We start from the raw sequence: 22574 nt of genomic DNA, 5'->3' as shown, positions 1-22574 counted from the left end.
TATAGTTGAAAATATAGAAAAATCTACAAAATATTTAATAAATTTCAATTGATATTCTGACAGGTTTCAGAGTAGCAGCCGTGTCAGTCTGTATTCGCAAAAAGAAAAGGAGGACTTGTGGCACCTTAGAGACTAACAAATTTCTTTGAGTATAAGCTTTCGTGTGAGCTGTAGCTCACGAAAGCTTATGCTCAAATAAATTGATATTCTATGGCTTAACAGTACAATTAATTGCGATTAATTTTTTTGAGTTAATCGCGTGAGTTACCTGCGATTGAGAGCCCTACTTCCTATCCAGGTAAAGCCTGGAAGAAGAGGTAACACAAACAGATCCTCTGCTTCTGTGTTATTGGAATAGGTCCTGTTTGTATAACAAATGTCGTATCAGTTTAACACTCATGCAACCTCTACTGAGAGGCAATATGGACTATATTCTGCCTAGAGCTGGGCAGGAAATGGTTTTCCTGTCCAGTGAATATTTTCAGGCGTTCATTTTTCCCCCCCATCTCAAATCAGGATCAAAAGTCAAAATTTCAGATATTTTGCAAACTGAAAATCCAATTTTTTTCCCCATTTCAGGTCCATTGAAATATTTGAATTTTGCTTTTTTTCTTTTCCATTTTTTTTTCAGTCTAATGGCTTACATTTCTAAATGAAAAGTCATTATAAACGAGAAAACTGGCAGTTTTTGGGTGGAGAACGTCTTGACAATTTTTTTTTTTGAATTTTTTTTCCCTGTTGGTTTTCAAGGCAGGAAATGTGTCAAACCCAGCATTGTTTCGCAAACAAGTTGGGGTTTCAAAAAATGGGCATTTTTTTCAACAACAAAAAAGATTTGTCAAAAAAAAATCTCAGCCAGTAATATTCCTGCCTTTGCAGGGGGGTTAATTTAATCTTGTGTGTTCTATTTTTAGGGGAGCAGTGGGGCCAAGTGCTTTGAGAAATGGAGTCTGGGGGGTTCTGTTCCCAGTTTTTCTCTGACTTTCGGTGGGACCACAGACACATTGCTCCCCTTTCTGTGCCTCAGTTCTCCCTTCTGTAAAATGGGGATAGTATCCAGTTTTGTGAAGTACTTTGCATTGCTATAGTGCAGAGGAGCTTGGAGATCTGGGAATGGTCTTCACTTTCTTACTGCAATGTAGTGCTGCTAGTCTGTGGACTGCCATCCTCTGTTTAACCACAAAATGGAGCATCCAAGGCCACAATAGTGCAAGCTCCCGCAGGCTGCTCTGCCAGCAGGGCCTAGGAGAAGTGACTGGGAGGGATGCCTCTAGGCACTGAAGAGAGCTCTAGCATGGAAAGAGGAATTCCATTCTGTCCTTGGCCTCTTTGCTCTCACTGCCAAACACTCAGAGCCTGAGCCAAAGCCAATTAGACCCGCCATTCTCTGGGGCAGGGCTGGATGGCGGTTTGGTTCGGTTTGTCCAGCACTTAGCACAATGGGGGCCTGGTCCATGGTGCAGGTTCCTAGATGCTACCACGATACAAATCATCAGTAAGAGTGTATTCGGGTAACCGTCTCTGGGGCAAGATGCACACTGCACTGCCAGCCCAGCCGTGTGGGAGCCGCACTCGTGGACTCACTGTTTCTAGGCCTGAGCTCAGGCTGGACTCAGGCCTCTCGGCCGTCTGAACACATCCTTACTGCGCTACACGCAACTAATTTGGATCTGCGGCTTGTCCTGCGTCCACACTGCAAAGTGACGGCTTGGCCCTGAGTCTCAGTGGGGCTCGGACGCTCACCATCCCATCTGCAGCAGGGGCCTGGGACCTGAGCCTAGAGGGGCTCTTGGACCAAGGTCTGTGTGGATGGAAGGGGAGTTTGGGCCCAAAGCCAGGGTTTATGGTGCAGTGTAGACATCTTAATTGGCCTGAGAAGGACTTTGGATGAATTATAATGGGGCCTTTGCCAGGTGCACACTAGTCTGCTGAGGCCTGAGCTAAAACCACCAGTGTTTTTGTTGTTCCCACTGAAAAGCTGGTGAAGGGGAATGATTCCTGACCACCACTGTGACCACCTGGGCTGTGCTGGCACCAGTGAGCCAGTATGGGAGTGCTCTGCATCCCATTCCCAATCTGTTGAGCCTCTGTTCTTAGTATTTCAATTATCTGCCTTGCAAAAGTGCCTGAGAGCGCCAAATCATGGATCAGAATCCCATTGTGCTTGGCCCTGGACAAACAAAACCTCCAGCCCCTCTCAAACCCCGCTAGGGTTTGAGGAGTTTAAAAAATAATCCTGCAATTCAGAGACTGGCAGTAACTTCCATTTATATTTTCCCTTTAAAGGAAGCAGGACTGAGATTGCACTGGGTGTAGCATTAGGACCCAGTGGTGCAATCATGTTGGAGGTAGGAGCTACTTGTCCCATTTTGGAGCTTTTAGACCAGACAGAAGGGATCAGGGCATCTGGAAAGGAACAAACCGGCACATAGATCCCAAACTGGTAAGAGAATGAGAAGGGGTGAGAGGACACATTGGGATAATATCCCTTTGATTTGGGGAGCGGAACGCTTCCCAGCTGGAGAGGTGACATCTTTGGGTTAGACTTGGAGGGACGATGGGAGGTATGATTTTAGTGTATAGTTAGCTCAAAGTGCGGAAATGCAGAATTTCTTGGTTGAATAGAGGAAGGGGGGGTGGAAATCCCCTCAATTGCATTTTTTCTTCTTGCCAAATGTGTTTGTGTTTCTCCAGCCGAAGGTGGAGCTCAGCTCTGGAAAGCTGTTCTCTGGGCTTTAAGCAAAAAGCAATTGTTCTGAGCAGCCAAAAAGTTTGATGGGGGGGAAACGGTTTGGGGGGGGACGACATTTTTTAAATCTAGAACTAGACAATTGTAGAATTACAGATGTTTAGCCATGAAATAAATCTAAAAATATCCTAACTTTTGAAGGAAGCTCTAACTCCCCCCCCCCCCCCAGAAACTAACTGTACAAAAGATTGTTAATGTCTCCCCCCACCCGCCAAAAAGTGTGTGCGGGGTGGGGGGAATTAAGCCCACTTCAGTGAGTTTTACCTTTGGTCAGTGGCCAAAAAAACCTGAAACCTCTCTCATTCTCTTTGTTCTCTCACTCTCTGGCAGCTGGATTGCTGTGTAAAAAGTTGGGGGAGGGGGCCAGCCTTTTGGAAGGTGGGGTTTAACTGAATGAAAGAGGGCGACTGTGTTGTTCTTTCTCTGAGATTGATTGTTCCCAGATGTGCATTACAAAAACATCTGGTTTCTTGGAGCGCTAGACCCCTGCACAGAGCAGAAAGGAAAGTTCCTCCATAAACTTGGGCAGATTTTCCCACTTCCAGCTCCCACCTCCCACTTCCAGCAACAGCCACATCTTTCATAGCAAAATCTATCCTCTTTCCAACTCTGCCTGGGTGTGGGGGTACATTTAATGGGGTTCTTCAGTTCGGTGAGTTGGAGCCTGGAGTGTGTGTGTGTGTCTTGGTGCCTGTTGACTGTTCCATTGATTTGCTCCAAATGAGACACTGGGATGCATATGGCTAGTGCCCGTCTATTGGGACCCTTCGACCACTCACTCTTGGTGGGGAGCAGGGGCATGCCCAGAGTGAATGTAGCAGCATGTCACTGGGTGAGCTTCCCAAGAGGGGGCAAGGGCTGACAGCTGAAAGGATGAATTGAGGACTCAGGGCAGGGGAAGAGGGAGCTGGTGGCTCGAATGCGGCTTTGTGGAGAGTCAGAGCTTGTCTACACTTGGACGTTTTCTGGACAAAGAGGGATTTCAGTAAATTGCCAAGTGGAGACCGGCCCCAGCAGCTTGTGGAGACAAGAGGACAAGCTGTGACATTAACTAACCAGCAGTGGCCACCGTGACCAGTCTAATGGCTCAAAGGGCCATCCTTTGTCATGGCCCTTTGTATCAGTAAACAGACAGTGCAGCCCAGGGACCAACTCTATGGAGCAATATTGTTTGGTTTTGGTATTACAGCAGTGCCCAGAGGTACCGATCAGATTAGGGCCCCGTTGTTCCAGGTGGTGGACAGACCCCTGATAAGAAACAGTCCCAGCCCTGAAGAGCTTAGAGTAGAAACGGACAAGACAAAGGGTGGGAGAGGAAAGAGGCACAGGGAGGTCAAGTGACTTGCCCAAGGTCACAAAGCAGATCAGTGGCAGAGTCGGGAATGGAATCCCCTGGCCCATGCTGCCTCCCCTAGGCAGGTTAGCTCAGAATTTTGACTCCATTTCAGTTCGTCGCCAATCTTGGATGGTAGTGATGAAAATAGACCTAATGGAGTTGATTCGTGCTTGCTACATGGGGAAGCGCATTGGAAAGCTTATGCTCAAATAAATTGGTTAGTCTCTAAGGTGCCACAAGTCCTCCTTTTCTTTTTGCGAATACAGACTAACACGGCTGCTACTCTGAAACCTGAGATAAATGCTGGCTTTTGAGGTGTAAGTGAATCTCAAAGAATTGATTAGAAAAAGTTGAACTGACCGGGTGTTGCCACCCGCTGTTTAGGGATACGAATGTTCAGACAAAAGACGTGATCTCTGCCCACATCCCCAATCTACATCGCACACACAGCCACCCCACCTGAGACTGATTGATCCCTTTGTCACACAGTCCTGGCCGAGAGGCTAAGGTCTGAATGAGCCGGCATGGAGCCTGTACTTCCCTCTCACTCCTGGTAGTGCTCTACCCGCTGTGTGGATAGAGGACTTGATGTGTGGGGTTGCCATTGTCCCCGTACCCTATGCCCACCACACTCACACATGCTAACAACCCAACGAATTAACATATTTCAACCCCGTAACTTAAAGAAAAAAATAGAACAACATGACATCCAAAGTCTGGCAAATAGCAATAGCTGAAGCCTGGATTCGATCAGTCAGGGGGGCCCTTCCAGGCTGATGTTCCTGTGTGAATGGGCCCAGTTCTCCCATCCCTTTGTGAGAACTACGAGTCTGGCTCGGTGGAATTGAAGCACTGCGCCGCTCAGGACAATGCAATCAGGCTTGAAATCCAGGGAGGCAGAAGTCAGAGGTGGGAGTTAGATTCACCCTCCTGGATCCAGCCGCCCGAGCGGTTGGATTCTGGGGTAGAAGAGATACAAGTGCAGCGCTGGACGAGTGCCAGGCTTGAGCTGTGGTTAAAAACGAGGATGAGTCCACGTGCTTCTCTCGGTGTGGCAGGTCAGGCTGAAGGATGGGGCTCCAGAAGACCCAGTGCCTCTTGGGATGCCAAAGGAAGGGGCCCTGGGTCCATCTGGCAGTGGTGGGGAGCTGGGCAGGGAGGTGGCCCCATTTTCCTTCTCAGCACCCCCAGTTCTGGCAGCTGAATTCCAGCGTCCCGTGCACGTGGGCTGACAACGGGGGGTGTTCCTCCTCCTCACCTCACTCGCTAGAAAAGATGGGATTGGCCTTTTCCCTTCCCCTGTGGGACTCTGAATCTGTTCCCCTCTCCTTTATAGCCCCAGTGGGGTGAGAACTGGCTTGGAACCAGACTCCTCAAGCTTCAGAGCTCCAGATGCAGCCCGTGGGGGAAGGGGTTTTTTTGAAACAGTGCCCAGCTCCAACTGGTCCCCCCTCCTGTGGACGTTTCCACCCCCTTGACCCAAGGCAGTTGCCCTGTCCTGTGATGCCACCCACATGCCTGTTCTCTGGGCTGCCAGTTGTGGGGTCTGAGCTGGCAGGTTTGCATGTGCAGACACATGTGTTGCACCCTGGGTGCGGAAGGCTCAGCCCTGGCGCGTTGACTCTGGGCTCTTAGGAGGAGTGAGAACAGAGCCTACAGACCATGTGCAAATCACAGCACCCTCGTCTATTGTAGACGTCAACGGGAGACCAAAGCAAAGCTTCGAGATGCTGCGGTACCCGTGCTCCAGCGCCAGAGCGGCGGCACTGCTGTGTAGCCAGGGCCCGGGCATTTTATCCACCGGCGCGTGCTTTTGTGACGGGTGGTAACAACCTACGCAGGTGTCAGCACCAGTGCAGCTGCGCCATTGCTGGACCATGGGCAGGAATCTTTCCGAGTGGAGATAAGGCCTGAAGGAGCGAGGATTGGCCAACTGAGGGCTTCAAAGACTCCCACCAAAACCTTGGAGCTAGTCCACTGCTGGCTGGGGTGGTGTGTGCTCTCATCAGCGGGTGTTGCCTACTGGGCAGGCTGCTGTCTGCTGGGTAGCTGAATCTTCAGTGTGAACCCCACATTAAGAGGCAAATGAGCCTCATTCACTCTGGTCTCTGTGTGATCTTGGGCAACTCTCTTCCCCGGACTGTGCCTCAGTTTCCCCGTCTGTATAATGAGGACCATTATCCTTGCCTATCTCACAGGGGCCTTTGTAAGAGTTTGTGTCTGTAAAGTGATTGGACTCCTTCAGACACAAGAGGCAGGAGAAGAGTTAAGTGTTTTATTAGGGCCGGGCAATCTCATTTGGCCTGATTTCAAAGGCACTGGAACATGGTGGGCCTGGAAGTTTTGACTTGGATTTATTGGCTTCATATGCCTCTCAGAGGCAAGACTGAGACAAGAAAGGGAGAGGGGAGAGTGTAATTGGGAGGAGTGAGAACAGAGCCTACAGACCTTTAGGATGATGGGCTTGTCCCTAGCCAACAGCACAGGCTCCCTGTCCTGGAGCTAGGCGAGTGGTTACCACCTATTTACCCTTGTGGGCAGCATCCAAGACAACCTGTGCCCCTGAGGAGGTCACGTGGGCCGCAGCTGTGTGCTGATTGGGCTTCCAGAACAAGACACAAGAGGGTTTGCAAAACTCTAAGTGGCTTTGTCAAACCAAAAACAAATGCCGGGGCTCTCAAACTCTGACCCCCATCCCCAGTGACAATATGTTGGAGGATTTTGTAGTCCTTGCTATTCATTCACCAGTGTTGTACAAGATGCAAAATACCCCTTGACACAAGGAGCATATGATCTAGGGGAGCAGTCGAACTCTGTCTGTTTCACCCCCAAGGGGGAGAAATCTTGCAATAAGCTTTCAGTAATGTTGTGTATTTCACTGCCAGCCGCAGGGGCTGCAAGTTAGGATGGCGGGGTGTAGAGACAAAGTGGTGGAAGGCCTAGGGCTGGAATAGCAGGAGGTGCTGGAGATCTGGATTGAGGTGTATTGGCAACACGGTGGGTGGTGGAGGGCAGGACTGGAGTGCTGGGGGAAGTGGGAAGTTGCAGGACAGGATTGAGGAGCGTGGGCAAACTGGAGGGGGAAGAGGAAAGGGTGGACCAGCAGGAGGCACTGTGTGTGGGGACTGAGGGGCATTGGCAGAACTGCATATGGAAGCTTTGCAGCACCTTCCGCCTTTCCATGGTTGCCTACAATTAACCATCAGTTGTTTGTCTCTTAAATGCAATTCTCGAATCTTGCTTCCCAAAGCTATCACGGCATTGCTTGTGCTTTGATGGGAGCCTGGCGTGACTCTCCAAAGCAAACTGCTCCTAGGAAGGGACACACAGAGCCTTCCAAGGAATCCTTCCCAAATGGGCTCAAACCTCTGCAAACCACTGAAAGCCAAGCACGTGCAAATAGCGAAGAACCCAGCATAGTCTTGTCTAGCCCGGTGTTCAGTCCTCAAATGCTAAGCTATCCCATCCTGCCTTGGGGCAAAGGCCCCACTCCCAGCCACCCGTGTGCTCAGACTAGGACTCCTGGCAGCCCAAGAGGAATCTAGCTTGCTTGCTTGCTTGAAAAGTGCTTTTCTGGATCATTGACCTCATTCCTTTTCCAGCTGACTGCATCAAGGGGGCGTTTGGCCCTGGATTAATTGATTGGAAGCTGGGGAGGGGCAGGAGTGGGGGGAGAAGAGCATCAGCACGGGCAGAAATGGCCTCCTTCGATGCTCTGTGCATGCAAGCAGAGTTCCACGGCATTTCTTCAAAGGGGGGGAAATACCAGGAACCTTTCCTAAAGAACGAAGCGTATTACGTTCCAGGCCTGTTTTAAGGACACTTTGCTCAGAGCATCGAGCAAGTATTTCCTTTTCGGTGAAGGACCTTGGGGGTGGGTAAGGGGTGGGGGGAAGCATTCCAAGGAAAACAGGCATGGTCAGCGGGGGGGAGAAAGAGGAAAGAAATTCTCCCCGCTGTAGCTCAGGAGAGCAAGTCTCTATTCATGCATGGAGAAATCAAAGGACACTTGGAAAGAGCTGTTGGATGCATTAGAAGTGGGACTTTCAACCTGTACGCTGGCCCCTTAAATAGGAGGCTTTTGACCACAGTCTGTGCTAATTGCAGAGTTTGGCTATGTGATCCTACTCTACACACACCCACCACCCCTGTACCTCTGCTATTTCTTAAAGGGGCACACGCACCAAAGTGGTGATCTATGCCAGTGTATTTTTTCAGTTCACATCAGTCTGGAAAAGAATCTTTTAAAACATATCCTTCCCCCTCCCTCCCCATGTGATTTGCTGTTCCTGCAGCTGCCAGACTGTTTTTGGCTCCTGTTCTGCAAACACCCACACTGCCCTTGACTCATACAGTGGCTACTCCTGGGGGTTAAATTAAGCATGTGGGTAAGTGCATGGGGAAGCCGGGCCTTTGTTTTGAGGGTGGGGAGTTGACAAAGGGGAATCCCCCCCCCCCGTTTTTTTTTTTTAAATGTGCTTAGCAAAGGTTGTGCAGAGGTCCGTTAAGCACAGGTTAGCGGTGCTGGTCACAAAGGAGTTTTGGGAAATAAGCTTCATACGCTGATAACAGGGATGACTTATCTAGAGGAGGAAGGACACGTTCCACCTTGCATTGGCACTAACAAGACACCGGCAGCAGTCCAGGCGGTGGGTAAGCCGTCGCAACGGCATCTTTGCCAGAGAAGCTGGTAAACAGATGGGCAAAATAGAGGGGAAAGACGAAGGGCGAAAAAGACGCGGTTTTTGTTGGCCCGTTACCACCCCCTTGTCCCCCCTCCCTTTACAAGCTGCACCAGCAAGTCTTTTGGCTGGCAGCTGTACAACCTGCAGGGTGTATTCGAGTCGAGGAAGAGCTCTGTCTTTCGCCAGCAGAAGTTGGTCCAATAAAAGATGTGGCCTCCCCCAGCTTGTGTCTCTGATATCCTGGGACCGACACGGCTACACAACACTGCGCATAACACTTAAGCTTAAGCAGCGTCTGCTCCTATCAGTACTGAGGTGCGAGTTCTCCAACGAAGCCCCAGCTGCTGCAAGAACGAGGCAGCATCCTGCCGTCTGCATGAACCCACTGCCCCAGCAGGACGCCAGGGGGCGCTACGCTGCTGGAGTTGCTTTGTCAGGTGACCCATCGACGCGAGCTCCCTGCCGCTTGTAGCAGTTGAAGATTCCACAGCACTGTTTCTGTTTGTTTCTTTGTAACCTTTCCAAATGAGTATTTGCATATCAATCTAAAACCAAGAAATTGGCTAGTTGTTATAGTTATCCCACCGCTCCCACCATGTCAAGGTTCCTTCCCCACTCTGAGCTCTGGGGTACAGATGTGGGGACCTGCATGAAAATCCCCCAAGCTTACTTTTACCAGCTTAGGTTAAAACTTCCCCAAGGTACAAACTATTTTACCCTTTGCCCTTGGACTTCCACTGCTACCACCACCAAACGTTTATCTGGGTTTATAAATCTCCTCCCTGTATTTTCCACTGAATGCATCCGATGAAGTGAGCTGTAGCTCACGAAAGCTTATGCTCAAATAAATTGGTTAATCTCTAAGGTGCCACTCGTACTCCTTTTCTTTTTGGGAATACAGACTAACACGGCTGCTACTCTGAAACTAGTTATTATCTAGCACTCTTCATCCAGAGATCTCAAAGCACTTTACAAAAGTATGAAAGAATCATCCCTTTTTAACAAATGGGGAAACTGAGGCACAGGGCAGGGCAGTGACTTGCCCAAGGACCCAAGAATACAACCCCCGGTCTCTCTTTCCTATTCTCCCCCCAATTCACGTCATTAAATTGAGCTGAACTCCAAAAGGAAACCCACTTACGCTACAGTGTATTTAATGAATCGGTGGGAATTATGCCAGCAGTCCTTTCTTTATAGAATCTCATGTCCAAAACTGATTTTTCCAACCTGGGATCCACTTACTTAGTAACTAAGGGTACGTCTACACAGCAAAACAACATAGCAGCTTCCAGTTTCAGAGCCCAGGTCTACAGACTTCGGATCAGCAGACTCGCACTACAATTCTAAAAATAGCCATGTAGACGTTCTGGCTCCAGCTGGTGCTCGGGCTCTGAAGCCTGGAAAGGGAGATCGGTTTCAGAGCCCCATCCCAAGCCGGAATGTCTACATGGCCGCCAACCCAAGTCTGTAGACAGAGGATCTAAGACTCACTGCTACGTCGTCTTTTGCTGTGCAGACATATTCTACCGCACCTTGGCTTTCAGTTCTCCATGGGCAAAACCAGGCTACGTCTTTGGTTTCGTGCCCAAATGTGAAGTTGTTTTGGTGTATTTGTTAGTTCTGCAAGGGATACAGAGCATCCATAGTTGGGCCTGGCTTCTCAGATTTTACTGGAGAGCTTGTTAGTTGTGGGAAGCGTTTACTTCCTTGCTAGAGCGTTTTGTACAGATATTATAATACTGGTAGGTAGTTTAACATGCTGCGGAACTGGGGACCCTTCAAGAAATTTTTCCAAAAAACTTTCTGGCAAAAGTGAAATATCCAACTACGTTATTTTTCTTATATCAGGGTTTGCATATTTCTCTCGCCCCCTTGGGCATTGGGAATGACCCCATAGCAAGCACTGCTTAGCCACTCAAACTCCTCTGGGAGCAATGACCATACTTTCTGCCCCATGATGTTCCCCTTGGGTTTCAGTAGGGTTGGCTGGTTTTCTTCACTTCTTGTGCCAAGCTATGGTGTTTATCCTTAGACCTGAATTTTTTTTTAATGGAAAACATTGAATTTTTGCTGAAAAAAAAAGAAGAAAACTTCCACCCCAAAACCTCAAAATTTTGATTTGAAATGCTGCCCCACTGCTTCATGGGAATTTTAGTTTGGTGGTCTCATGCCTCCATTTTAGTCTATGGGCCAGGTCCCTGGTCAGACTACATCTCCCACAATACACCACTGTGGCCCTTCTTGTTGAGCCACCATGGTGTATCACAGCACATGTAGTCGGAACCTGCCTGTAGAGGAGAATGGGGCCACGAGCTGAACACCAGCTCCCAGAAGGCACCGCAGCAGCATTCCTGAATCAAATTTTTTCAGGTATTCAGTTTTTCGACTAAAAGTTGAGATTTGCAGTGGGACTCAGACACTTTTTCCACGAAAAAACTTCTTTAGTCTATGCCCCAATTTTCCATCAAATAAACAGTTTCCACCGGGCCTCGTGCTGCTGCATTCTGTCACACAGCCATGACATTCCACCCCAGAGGTGGCTGCATTTCAGTGGGAGGAGAAGAGAATGCTGAAGCATGTGATTAGTCAAGGACTACTGATGAACATGTGAGGACCATGCTGATATAGTTACCATCTTTAAGCAATTCCCTGTGTGTTGAGAGAGGAGAACAGGGGGTTCAGATGAAAGTTGGGAAGCCAGGGCAGCGATGCAGCATAGATGTGTGTCAGTGCTGACCATCGCTTGAGGTTTTGGATTGAGTCAGAGGCCATCTTTGGAGGTGACCCAAGACGCACCCAGGGGTACTGCCTTGTTCTGCCTTCCTTTGAGGCTGATGCTACCTGGAGTCACTTCTCTGCCCTCCATGTAGGGCACCATCCATGATGCCTCCACTGATTCCCCTTTGTATGTCTCCTGGCTTCAGATGATCCTGGTGTTAAAAACAGCGAAAAAACAAACAGCTAAGTAAAGTCAGGCTAAGCATTGACAACCCTGGTCATGTTTTCCCCGTGTGATGGGAGGGGGATTGAGGTAGACCAAGAGAAATCACATTCTCGCCACTTGTGCATCGTTCTCCTGAACCAGAGTGGCTGAGGTGAGGTCCTTGCAGATGAGTCTGTTCCACTCCAAGATCAGGTCGCCATCCCACTCCTTGCCTCCCCCAGGGATGCGGAGGAGGAAGATGGAGCACGTTCGCCTGAGTTGGCTTGGATTGAAAGCCATTTCTCTACTGAGACATTGGAAGACTTTCAGTTTCACATGAACGTGGGGGGAGGGGGAGCCGGCGTGAAAGGCTGGAAGATAATGCACTGGATTGGGACTCGGGAGATCTGGGTCCAGTGCCTCCCTGTGTGACCTTGGGTAAGTCACCTCATCTCTCTGTGCTTCAGCACCCCGTCTCCACAGTGGAGATCATAATTCTGCTACCCTTTCTGGCTTGGATGCAAAGTTCACTAGGGCAAGGACTCGCTCTTGCAGGGTGTATGTACTGCCCCTAGCACAATGGGACTCTGAGCTTAGCTGGGGCCTGTTAGGAATAGCAGGAAGTGAACGGTGCTGGATTGACAGCACTGAAGGCCTCTGTTTAGCCGCAGGATAGAGATCACACGTTGGCGGCAGTACAGGCATTCTCCAGGTTGCTGCCCTTCCCTCCCTGCTCTCCCAGCGTGCCTCCATCCATCCCCAGAGGGACCCTCCCTAGGGGCCGGAGGAGAATTCAGTCAAAAATGGTCCTTCACCTTGCTGGAGAAGTAAGTGCCTGTCTCCACAGTGGAGGCTTTGGGATATAGACACCAGTCCCGCTAGGAGCTGGACTGAGATCCCCCCAACCCTGCGCTGAGGTGAGGATGAGCTGGTGACTCTGATGCTGCGCCCAACAAACCGTATCAGAGATCATGTCCTGAGGTTGGGGGTTCCACGACCACCACTCCCAAGAGAAGGAGGCGGGTGGTTGGTGGTCGGGGACTCTCTCCTCCGGGGGACTGAGTCATCTATCTGCCGCCCTGACCGGGAAAACCGAGAAGTCTGCTGCTTGCCAGGGGCTAAGATTCGCGATGTGACGGAGAGACTGCCGAGACGCATCAAGCCCTCGGATCGCTACCCCTTCCTGCTTCTCCATGTGGGCACCAATGATACTGCCAAGAATGACCTTGAGCGGATCACTGCGGACTACGTGGCTCTGGGAAGAAGGATAAAGGAGTTTGAGGCGCAAGTGGTGTTCTCGTCCATCCTCCCCGTGGAAGGAAAAGGCCAGGGCAGGGACTGTCGAATCATGGAAGTCAACGAATGGCTACGCAGGTGGTGTCGGAGAGAAGGCTTTGGATTCTTTGACCATGGGATGGTGTTCCATGAAGGAGGAGTGCTGGGCAGAGATGGGCTCCATCTTACGAAGAGAGGGAAGAGCATCTTTGCGAGCAGGCTGGCTAACCTAGTAAGGAGGGCTTTAAACTAGGTTCACCGGGGGAAGGAGACCAAAGCCCTGAGGTAAGTGGGAAAACGGGATACCGGGAAGAAGCACAGGCAGGAACGTCTGTGAGGGGAGGGCTCCTGCCTCATACTGAGAATGAGGGGCGATCAGCAGGTTCTCTCAAGTGCTTATATACGAATGCACAAAGCCTTGGAAACAAGCAGGGAGAACTGGAGGTCCTGGTGATGTCAAGGAATTATGACGTGATTGGAATAACAGAGACTTGGTGGGATAACTCACATGACTGGAGTACTGTCATGGATGGTTATAAACTGTTCAGGAAGGACAGGCAGGGCAGAAAAGGTGGGGGAGTAGCACTGTATGTAAGGGAGCAGTATGACTGCTCAGAGCTCCGGTACGAAACTGCAGAAAAACCTGAGTGTCTCTGGATTAAGTTTAGAAGTGTGAGCAACAAGAGTGATGTAGTGGTGGGAGTCTGCTATAGACCACCGGATCAGGGGGATGAGGTGGATGAGGCTTTCTTCCGGCAACTCGCAGAAGCTACTAGATCGCATGCCCTGATTCTCATGGGTGACTTTAATTTTCCTGATATCCGCTGGGAGAGCAATACAGCGGTGCATAGACAATCCAGGAAGTTTTTGGAAAGCGTAGGGGACAATTTCCTGGTGCTAGTGCTAGACGAGCCAACTAGGGGGGAGCTTTTCTTGACCTACTGCTCACAAACAGGGAAGAATTAGTGGGGGAAGCAAAAGTGGATGGGAATCTGGGAGGCAGTGACCATGAGATGGTCGAGTTCAGGATCCTGACACAGGGAAGAAAGGTAAGCAGCAGGATACGGACCCTGGACTTCAGGAAAGCAGACTTTGACTCCCTCAGGGAGTGGATGGGTAGGATCCCCTGGGGGACTAACATGATGGGGAAAGGAGTCCAGGAGAGCTGGCTGTATTTCAAGGAATCCCTGTTGAGGTTACAGGGACAAACCATCCCGATGAGTCGAAAGAATAGTAAATATGGCAGGCGACCAGCTTGGCTTAATGGTGAAATCCTAGCGGATCTTAAACATAAAAAAGAAGCTTACAAGAAGTGGAAGGTTGGACATATGACCAGGGAAGAGTATAAAAATATTGCTCGGGCATGTAGGAATGAAATCAGGAGGGCCAAATCGCACCTGGAGTTGCAGCTAGCAAGAGATGTCAAGAGTAACAAGAAGGGTTTCTTCAGGTATGTTGGCAACAAGAAGAAAGCCAAGGAAAGTGTGGGCCCCTTACTGAATGAGAGAGGCAACCTAGTGACAGAGGATGTGGAAAAAGCTAATGTGCTCAATGCTTTTTTTGCCTCTGTCTTCACTAACAAGGACAGCTCCCAGATTGCTGCGCTGGGCATCGCAACATGGGGAGTAGATGGCCAGCCCTCTGTGGAGAAAGAGGTGGTTAGGGACTATTTAGAAAAGCTGGACGTGCACAAGTCCATGGGGCCGGACGAGTTGCATCCGAGAGTGCTAAAGGAATTGGCGGATGTGATTGCAGAGCCATTGGCCATTATCTTTGAAAACTCGTGGCGAACGGGGGAAGTCCCGGATGACTGGAAAAAGGCTAATGTAGTGCCAATCTTTAAAAAAGGGAAGGAGGAGGATCCTGGGAACTACAGGCCAGTCAGCCTCACCTCAGTCCCCGGAAAAATCATGGAGCAGGTCCTCAAGGAATCAATCCTGAAGCACTTACACAAGAGTAAAGTGATCAGGAACAGTCAGCATGGATTCACCAAGGGAAGGTCATGCCTGACTAATCTAATCGCCTTCTATGATGAGATTACTGATTCTGTGGATGAAGGGAAAGCAGTGGATGTATTGTTTCTTGACTTTAGCAAAGCTTTTGACACGGTCTCCCACAGTATTCTTGTCAGCAAGTTAAAGAAGTATGGGCTGGATGAATGTACTATAAGGTGGGTAGAAAGTTGGCTAGATTGTCGGGCTCAACGGGTAGTGATCAATGGCTCCATGTCTAGTTGGCAGCCGGTGTCAAGTGGAGTGCCCCAGGGGTCGGTCCTGGGGCCGGTTTTGTTCAATATCTTCATAAATGATCTGGAGGATGGTGTGGATTGCACTCTCAGCAAATTTGCGGATGATACTAAACTGGGAGGAGTGGTAGATACGTTGGAGGGCAGAGATAGGATACAGAGGGACCTAGACAAATTGGAGGATTGGGCCAAAAGAAACCTGATGAGGTTCAATAAGGATAAGTGCAGGGTCCTGCACTTAGGACGGAAGAACCCAATGCACAGCTACAGACTAGGGACCGAATGGCTAGGCAGCAGTTCTGCGGAAAAGGACCTAGGGGTTACAGTGGACGAGAAGCTGGATATGAGTCAGCAGTGTGCCCTTGTTGCCAAGAAGGCCAATGGCATTTTGGGATGTATAAGTAGGGGCATAGCGAGCAGATCGAGGGACATGATCGTTCCCCTCTATTCGACATTGGTGAGGCCTCATCTGGAGTACTGTGCCCAGTTTTGGGCCCCACACTACAAGAAGGATGTGGATAAATTGGAGAGAGTCCAGCGAAGGGTAACAAAAATGATTAGGGGTCTGGAACACATGACTTATGAGGAGAGGCTGAGGGAACTGGGATTGTTTAGTCTGCAGAAGAGAAGAATGAGGGGGGATTTGATAGCTGCTTTCAACTACCTGAGAGGTGGTTCCAAAGAGGATGGTTCTAGACTATTCTCAGTGGTAGAAGATGACAGAACAAGGAGTAATGGTCTCAAGTTGCAGTGGGGGAGGTTTAGGTTGAATATTAGGAAAAACTTTTTCACTAGGAGGGTGGTGAAACACTGGAATGCATTACCTAGGGAGGTGGTAGAATCTCCTTCCTTAGAAGTTTTTAAGGTCAGGCTTGACAAAGCCCTGGCTGGGATGATTTAATTGGGGATTGGTCCTGCTTTGAGCAGGGGGTTGGACTAGATGACCTCCTGAGGTCCCTTCCAACCCTGATATTCTATGATTCTATGATCACAGATCCTCCTCTCTGCAATCCAGCATCCGTGATGGGCTATTGCCAGGAGATGATTAGCCTGCTCCCCCCAGGGCGCTGTGACTCAGATAGGCATCTTGTTTTGGGAAGAAGGATGCTCTCGCTCACCTCCCACCATCAGGACACGCTTTGGGGAGATGTTAAGATCCGCCAGCCACTTGGCTCGGTGTCAGCCAGCTGTTCACCCTGTGTGGATACAGTAAGAACAAGGAGAGTACGTGCTTATGTCAAGTGACCTTTTGAAAATGAGCCCAGCATGTGTTCTCACTTAGCCGGGCTGGGCTTGCCCTCCAGAAACTTCCATCACCCCAGTGGAAAGAGGCGGACTGTGTGGATTTTAATTGGGAACAGCCTGCCTTCTGCACTGGGGTTATCAGTGTGCGCAGGCTGCTGAGAGCTCCAAGGAAAGTGGCCAATGGCATTGCCTGTTTCTTGTTGGGGAGCTCGGGTTCAAATCCAGCCCTGGTCACTTGTGCAAGGAGTTTGGCAGCATCACTTCTTGGCACCCTTTGGATACAGCATTGCATAGTTCCCTCTGCCTGGCAGCCTCTGTTCTTGAGGCCCAGTGTAGGAGAAGCAAGGGTTTTGCAGGCCAGGGCTGAGTGCTTTGTTGGATGGGGAGCTTGGAACTGGATTACTATGGGGTGTTGCAAGACAAGAGTGTGGGGCAGTGGCAGAAATATGCATAGGACCCAGGACTGGGTAAGGTAGGGTTGCCAACCCTCCCGGTTTCACCGGGAGTCTCCCGGAATCAGGCCCATCTCGCAGAGGATACTGAAGCCAAACCGGGAGATTTGAGGCTGCTAAAAGTCTGGCAGTGCAGCGGGGCTCTGCACGCTGCCCCTGCCTGCAGGCTCCCTCCCCCTGGCTCCGTGCAGCTCCCGGAAGCTCTCCATTGGCCAGGAGCTGCAGGGGGCGGCACCTGCAGGCGGGGACAGCGCGCCGAGCCCCCATGGCTGCCCCCCCCCAGGAGCCGGAGGGACATGCTGGCCGCTTCCTGGGACCCGCCTGAGGTAAGCGTCACCTGGAGCCCACAGCCCTCAACTCCTCCTGCACCCAAACTCCCTCCCAGAGTTTGCACCCCTTCCTGCACCCCAACCCCCTGCCCCAGGCTCAGCCCGCAGCCCCCTCCCACACTGAAAACGCCTCGGCCCCAGCCCAGAGGCCGCGCCCCCCCCACACACCCCAACCCCCTGCCCCATCCCAGTGAGGGTGGGGGAGAGCAAGCGATGGAGGGAGGGGGGAATGGAGTGGGCGGGGCCTAGGAGAAGGGGACGGGGCCTCGGAGGAGGGGGTGGGGTGGGGTGGGACAGGGGCATGCCAAGGGTGTTTGGGTTTGTGTGATTAGACAGTTGGCAACCCTAGGCCTGGGTTTCATGGGCCTGCCCTGCTTTGACCCCCCCCCCCAAAACCCCTGTCCTGGTTGAAGGGCCCCCAAACCAAGAGGTATACAGACCTAGTGCAGAGGATCGCAGTGCCACTCTGGTTTGGCCCGTCCAACCCTCTGTCTCCATCTGCAGCAGGGCAGAAAGGCTGAACCTGAGTGGCAGGGCGGGGCACTTTTAGCCATTGGAAATGTTGGGAGGGATGAGGAAAGGTGCAGTGGTAGAAGTGTGCGTTTGCACGGGGGCAGGGTCCCAGCCTGCTAGCAGATGGTTCGACGGAAACCAGAATTAAGGTGCACTGGCTGGTCAGGGATAGATGCTGTCTGCTGTGTTGTCTCAGAGCAATGAAATTCGTCGTGTTCCCCGACAATCCTTCTGAAAAAGAAATGGTGAAATATCGTCAGTTCGCTCTTACGGGGCCCCTTGCACCTGATCTTTAATGCTTTACAAAGGAAGGTCGGTAACATTATCCTCACTTTGCTGATGGGGAAACTGAGGCATGGCGGTTGTCCGAGGTCAGCTCTGATGCAGATGTATGGAAGCCGAACCTGTCTCTTCTGGCTCCCAGCCCGGTGCCCTATAGATCTAGCAACAGGCACTGGGCATGCTCCTGGTAGAACGGTAGTCAGTGCAATTCTATCGGCGCTGGACCTCTCTTGTTAGAGCTTGGAGAAGAGCTTTCCAATGAGGCTTTCTGCCATGTGCACAGAGGACACGCTCTGCTTCCATCAGGAAGGGAAGGAATGCTGCATGTTCCGGCGATTCACCAGCATCTGGGGGCTTGGGTGAGGGCTTGGGCCCATTATAGTAGACAGCATGGAACACGCCTTTAAAAAACAAGCTGGTCTTGGCAGGGAGCATGCACATGGAGGGGCTGCGGATGGTTTCCTGATGGGGAGGAAGGGATGGTCTTGTGGTTAAGGGGCGGGGGGAGTCAGGGCATGGGTTCCAGTCTCTTTTCTGCCACTGACATACTGTGGGGCCTTAGTTAAGTCACTTAAATTCTCCAAGCCTCAGTGTCTCTGTCTGTGATGGGAGGATGATCCTCAAAGGGGGGGGCAGTTCAGGCTTCATTAATGTTTTGTCAAGTAGCTTTGAAACCCGTGGCTGGGAGATGGCACAGAAATGGCAGGTGTTCGGAAGTGTTAATTCTCAGTGTTTCTATGGAGGAGAGCTTAGAGCTAGATGTGCAGAAGCCATTAATGGGTCAGACTTGTCCAGCCAGCGGCCCACAGTAATTCCACCCCCATTGGCCTGGGAGACGACGACGAAGGGTGTAGAACGCCCCTTTGGTATCTTGGCAGTATCCCCAGGAGACACCTAGGGATTGTCCCTGTAATGACATGGTTGGGACGACGTCCAAAGCCTCCTGCTAATCCCTTCTCCCATCTTCTTTTCCAGACTTCCCAAAGCTCCTCCAACTACCTCCTGCACTGCACTGCTCCGCTCCTCCCCGCTGCCCCCCGTGACCATGAGAGCAGTCTGTCTCATCCTGCTGTGTCTGCCAGGTGAGTGCAAGGCATCCCAGCCCCGAGCCCGCTGGCATGGGCAGGCCAGCATGGCATGCGTGTACCTTGGAGAAAAGTGACCTGGTGCACCTGGTAGAGTCACTGTGAGAGATCCACCCACCTGGTCAGTGATGGACCAAACCCAGAGGGTGGGGGGGAGGTACAGTCCCTCTCCCACAGAGCCTCTGATCTAAGCAGAAGAATGACACCGTTCAGGTGTACGATGCACTGACCGACCGGCTCTCCAAGTGTGGCAGAGTTTTCATCTCCTGAAGCTCGGACTCAAATGCCTCTCCCGGGATTGGCAGTCACTGCTCGGCCTCCCGGAAGAGGGGCGTGGAGGGGGAGGAGTGATCCGAAGCGATTTGAAGGGGAGAGGGAGTTTGAACCCTATGGCGCAATGTGGCAGAAGGTAGAAAGTCAAGAGCAGGGGGAGGGTCCAGAGGAAGGGGCGAAGCAGTCTCCATCCATGGGGCTTCAGGAGTGAATAGAAAAAAAGGGAACCGAGGACAGGACCGCCTAGTGGCTACAGCAGTGGATTGGCCTTAATGGGCCTGGGTTCAATTCCCTTCTCTGTCACAGATTCCCTGTTTGTCACTTAGACTCTCTGGGCCTCGGTTTCCTCACCTGTGAAATGTGACGACATCCCTTCCCTACCCTCCGGCAGTGCTGGGGGGCTGGCCGCTGCTTTGAGATCCAGGGACACAAGGGCCTATGTAACAGCAGATTATTGCATCATTAATGACATTTTATGCACTTGTCCCTGATGGCATGTGGAGGGCTGGGGGGGCGCCAGGGAGATAGCGTCACTGTTGATTGTTGGTTTATGTGGATAATTAACGAGGCTGTAGGGTGTCTGTCCCCGGAGCAGGGCAGGAGGGTGGCGATGGCTCTGTGAGGTTAGACTGCATGTCTCCAGCCTGGGCAGCGAAGAGGCTGCTGGTCCTAGTTAGGGTTGCCAACTTTCTATTTGCAGAAAACTGAATACCTGTGCCTCGCCCCTTCTCCAAGGCCCCGCCCCCACTAACTCCTTCCCCCCTCCTTCCATCACTTGCTCTCCCCCAGTCTCGCTCACTCATTTATTTTCGCCAGGCTGAGGCCGAGGGGTTTGCAGTGCAGGAGGGGGCTCTGGGCTGGAGCAAGGGGTTGGGGTGCGGGAGGGGGTACGGGGTGTGGGCTCCAGGAGGGGGTTTGAGGTGCAGGCTCTGGGCAGCGCTTACCTTAGGTGGCTCCCGGAAGCGGTGACATGTCCCTCTGCCTCCTAAGTGGCCCCGGGGGCTCTGCACGCTGCCCTCACCCGCAGGTGCGGCCCCCGCAGCTCCCATTGGCTGTGATTCCCGGCCAATGAGAGCTGCAGAGCTGGTGCTTGGGGCAGGGGCAGTGCGCGGAGCCCCCATGGCCATCCATGCGCCTAGGACCCAGACGGACATGCCGGCAGCTTCTCGAGAGCCAGGCAGGGAGCTTACCTGCCCCACTGTTGGCAGCCAACTGGACTTTTAATGGCCCAGTCAGTGGTGCTGACCAGAGCCACCAGGGTCCCTTTTCGACCACCGCCTGCACAGAGGGTAACAAACGTGGGAAACGTTCCCAGGCGGGGCCGAGAGAGACCAGAGCATATGTGCATTGGCGCTGGACAGGGAGTGGGGAGCGAAAGACTAGAGGAGAGGTGAGGGGCGTGGGGGGTAGGGGAAGGGACCAGGCAGTGCACAGAACAGCTGGTGACCCGTGTGGTTCCATCTCTTAGAGCTTTCCTTACGTGACAATGGTTGCAACAAGAGATCTCAGTGGAAGGCTGATGAACCCGCAGGATGCCCCAGGCCCAGCTACTCGCAACGCAGCAATTGTGCAATTAGGACCCAATCCAACAAGGCACTGAGCAGCCCGCGCACCCACCATTCAGCAGCCACAGGGGAGAGGGTGCTCAGCACCTAGCAGGTGGAGACTTGATGTGCAGAGCTGGTGAGCAGGCCCGTAGCAGGTGGCATAAGAACCATGCGGCAGCCGGGCGCTTGGGCTGTGCCTTGGTCAAGCAGTCGGAGATGGGTCTTCCCCTCCAACTCCGGGCGCTCCCCTGAGATTGTCATCAGGCTGCCCGCTGCCATGCCACGCCCAGCTGGTACCCCTGAGGGCAGGCCCAACCAGCCCACGCAGAGGTAACGCCAGTGGGGAGAAGGAGCCAACCCGTCTTTGCCCGGCTGCCTGACGGCCACTGTCAGGTGGGGAGGGAGGGAGAAGGTGCTGCTCAGAGCTGGCCCATCCTGCCGCAATACAGAACTGGTGGCAGGAACCCGGGCCAGGCAGGTAGAGGTGGGAGGGGTGTGAGCGGGTGGGCAGACCATCTAGGAGGAGATGGAGCCGGGAGAGAACTTTGTTGAGGAAACCGAGAGTGGGACATAACCACCAACGCCGAGGTGGGTCGGGGGCTAACTGAGCTGAGGCACCTCTGTGCCCTTGTTCAGCATAATTGGACTGTGCTGGGGATTTCCCTCTGTCTCTCTTCAGCCTGCCCTGTTTGGGATCCTCCTTGCAAACAGCCTTGCACTGCTGGAGTTTCTGCAGTCGGCTCCAGCTGGCAGCCAGGGGGTGGCTCCATGGCTGGCATTCCTCTGAGGGACCCCTCTGGGACTGAGACGGTCTGTGTTCTCCAGAGGGGGGAGGGTTAACAGTGTCACCTTGAAAATGGGGAAGGGGAGGAATTTGCAGACACAGCAGGTGTCCCCGAGCCACTGAAGAGCGGGGAGGTGGGTGGTGGTTATATGACAGGAGCACCCTGAAATCAGGGCCCCGTTGCACTAGGAGCTGCACAGACAGTAAGGCAGTTCATGCCTCTGGAGCTTGCAATCCAACTAGCTCAGAAAAAAGGAAGTTTTGCTACCCCCATTCTACACATCAGGAAAACTGAGGCATGGAAAGATCATGGTTTGCTCAGTGTCACACACAAGACCTACGGCAGAGCTTGGAAATGAACCCCAGTCTCCTGCATCTCCATCCAGTGCCATAAGCACAGGGCCGTCCTTTCTCTCAGGGTAAGTCTCCACTGCAGAGGAAAAACCCGTGGCAGCAAGTCTCACAGCCTAGCACTAGACTAGCCATGTAGACATTCTCATTTGGGCTGGAGCTTTGAGACCCTCCCCCCTCGCCAGGTTTCAGAGCCCAGGTTCCAGCCCGAGCCTGAATGTCTACACTGCTATTTTTAGCCCTGCATCCTCTGAGCCCCATGTACTTGAATCAATTGACCCAGGCTCTGAGACTCGGTGCCCTGGGTTTTTCTTTACAGTGTAGACGTACCCTTGGGCACGTGCCTTTCACTAGCTTGTTCACTGACTTCTGTGGGCTCCTGTCTCCACTATGAAAGGTCTCAGACCCTGTGATGAATCTCAAGATTGGGCCTTGAAAACACATTTCAGGTCCCGTGGTTTTGATGGCCTATGTGGATGTGAGGAAAACTTTGAGACTAA

The 22574-nt window shown here is 51.9% G+C and overlaps 1 protein-coding gene across 2 annotated transcripts in view; it reads left to right on the top strand.

Moving 5' to 3' along the window:
* The first annotated feature begins 2290 nt into the window (after positions 1–2290).
* MFAP2 (microfibril associated protein 2) overlaps positions 2291–22574 on the top strand; it is a 35373-nt gene continuing 15089 nt past the window's right edge. For both annotated transcript variants that reach the window (XM_074975213.1, XM_074975212.1), the window contains exons 1-2: positions 2291–2443; positions 19010–19116. In XM_074975213.1, the coding sequence (XP_074831314.1) occupies positions 19080–19116 (37 nt within the window). In that variant the 5' untranslated portion in view covers positions 2291–2443; positions 19010–19079. The remainder of the gene's footprint in view (positions 2444–19009; positions 19117–22574) is intronic.

The sequence above is a fragment of the Natator depressus genome, chromosome 18, assembly GCF_965152275.1.
Source record: "Natator depressus isolate rNatDep1 chromosome 18, rNatDep2.hap1, whole genome shotgun sequence".
In the NCBI taxonomy this organism is placed as follows: Eukaryota; Metazoa; Chordata; order Testudines; family Cheloniidae; genus Natator; species Natator depressus.
The sequence above is the reverse complement of the archived record's forward strand: the minus strand, read 5'-3'. Positions and strand labels throughout refer to the sequence as shown.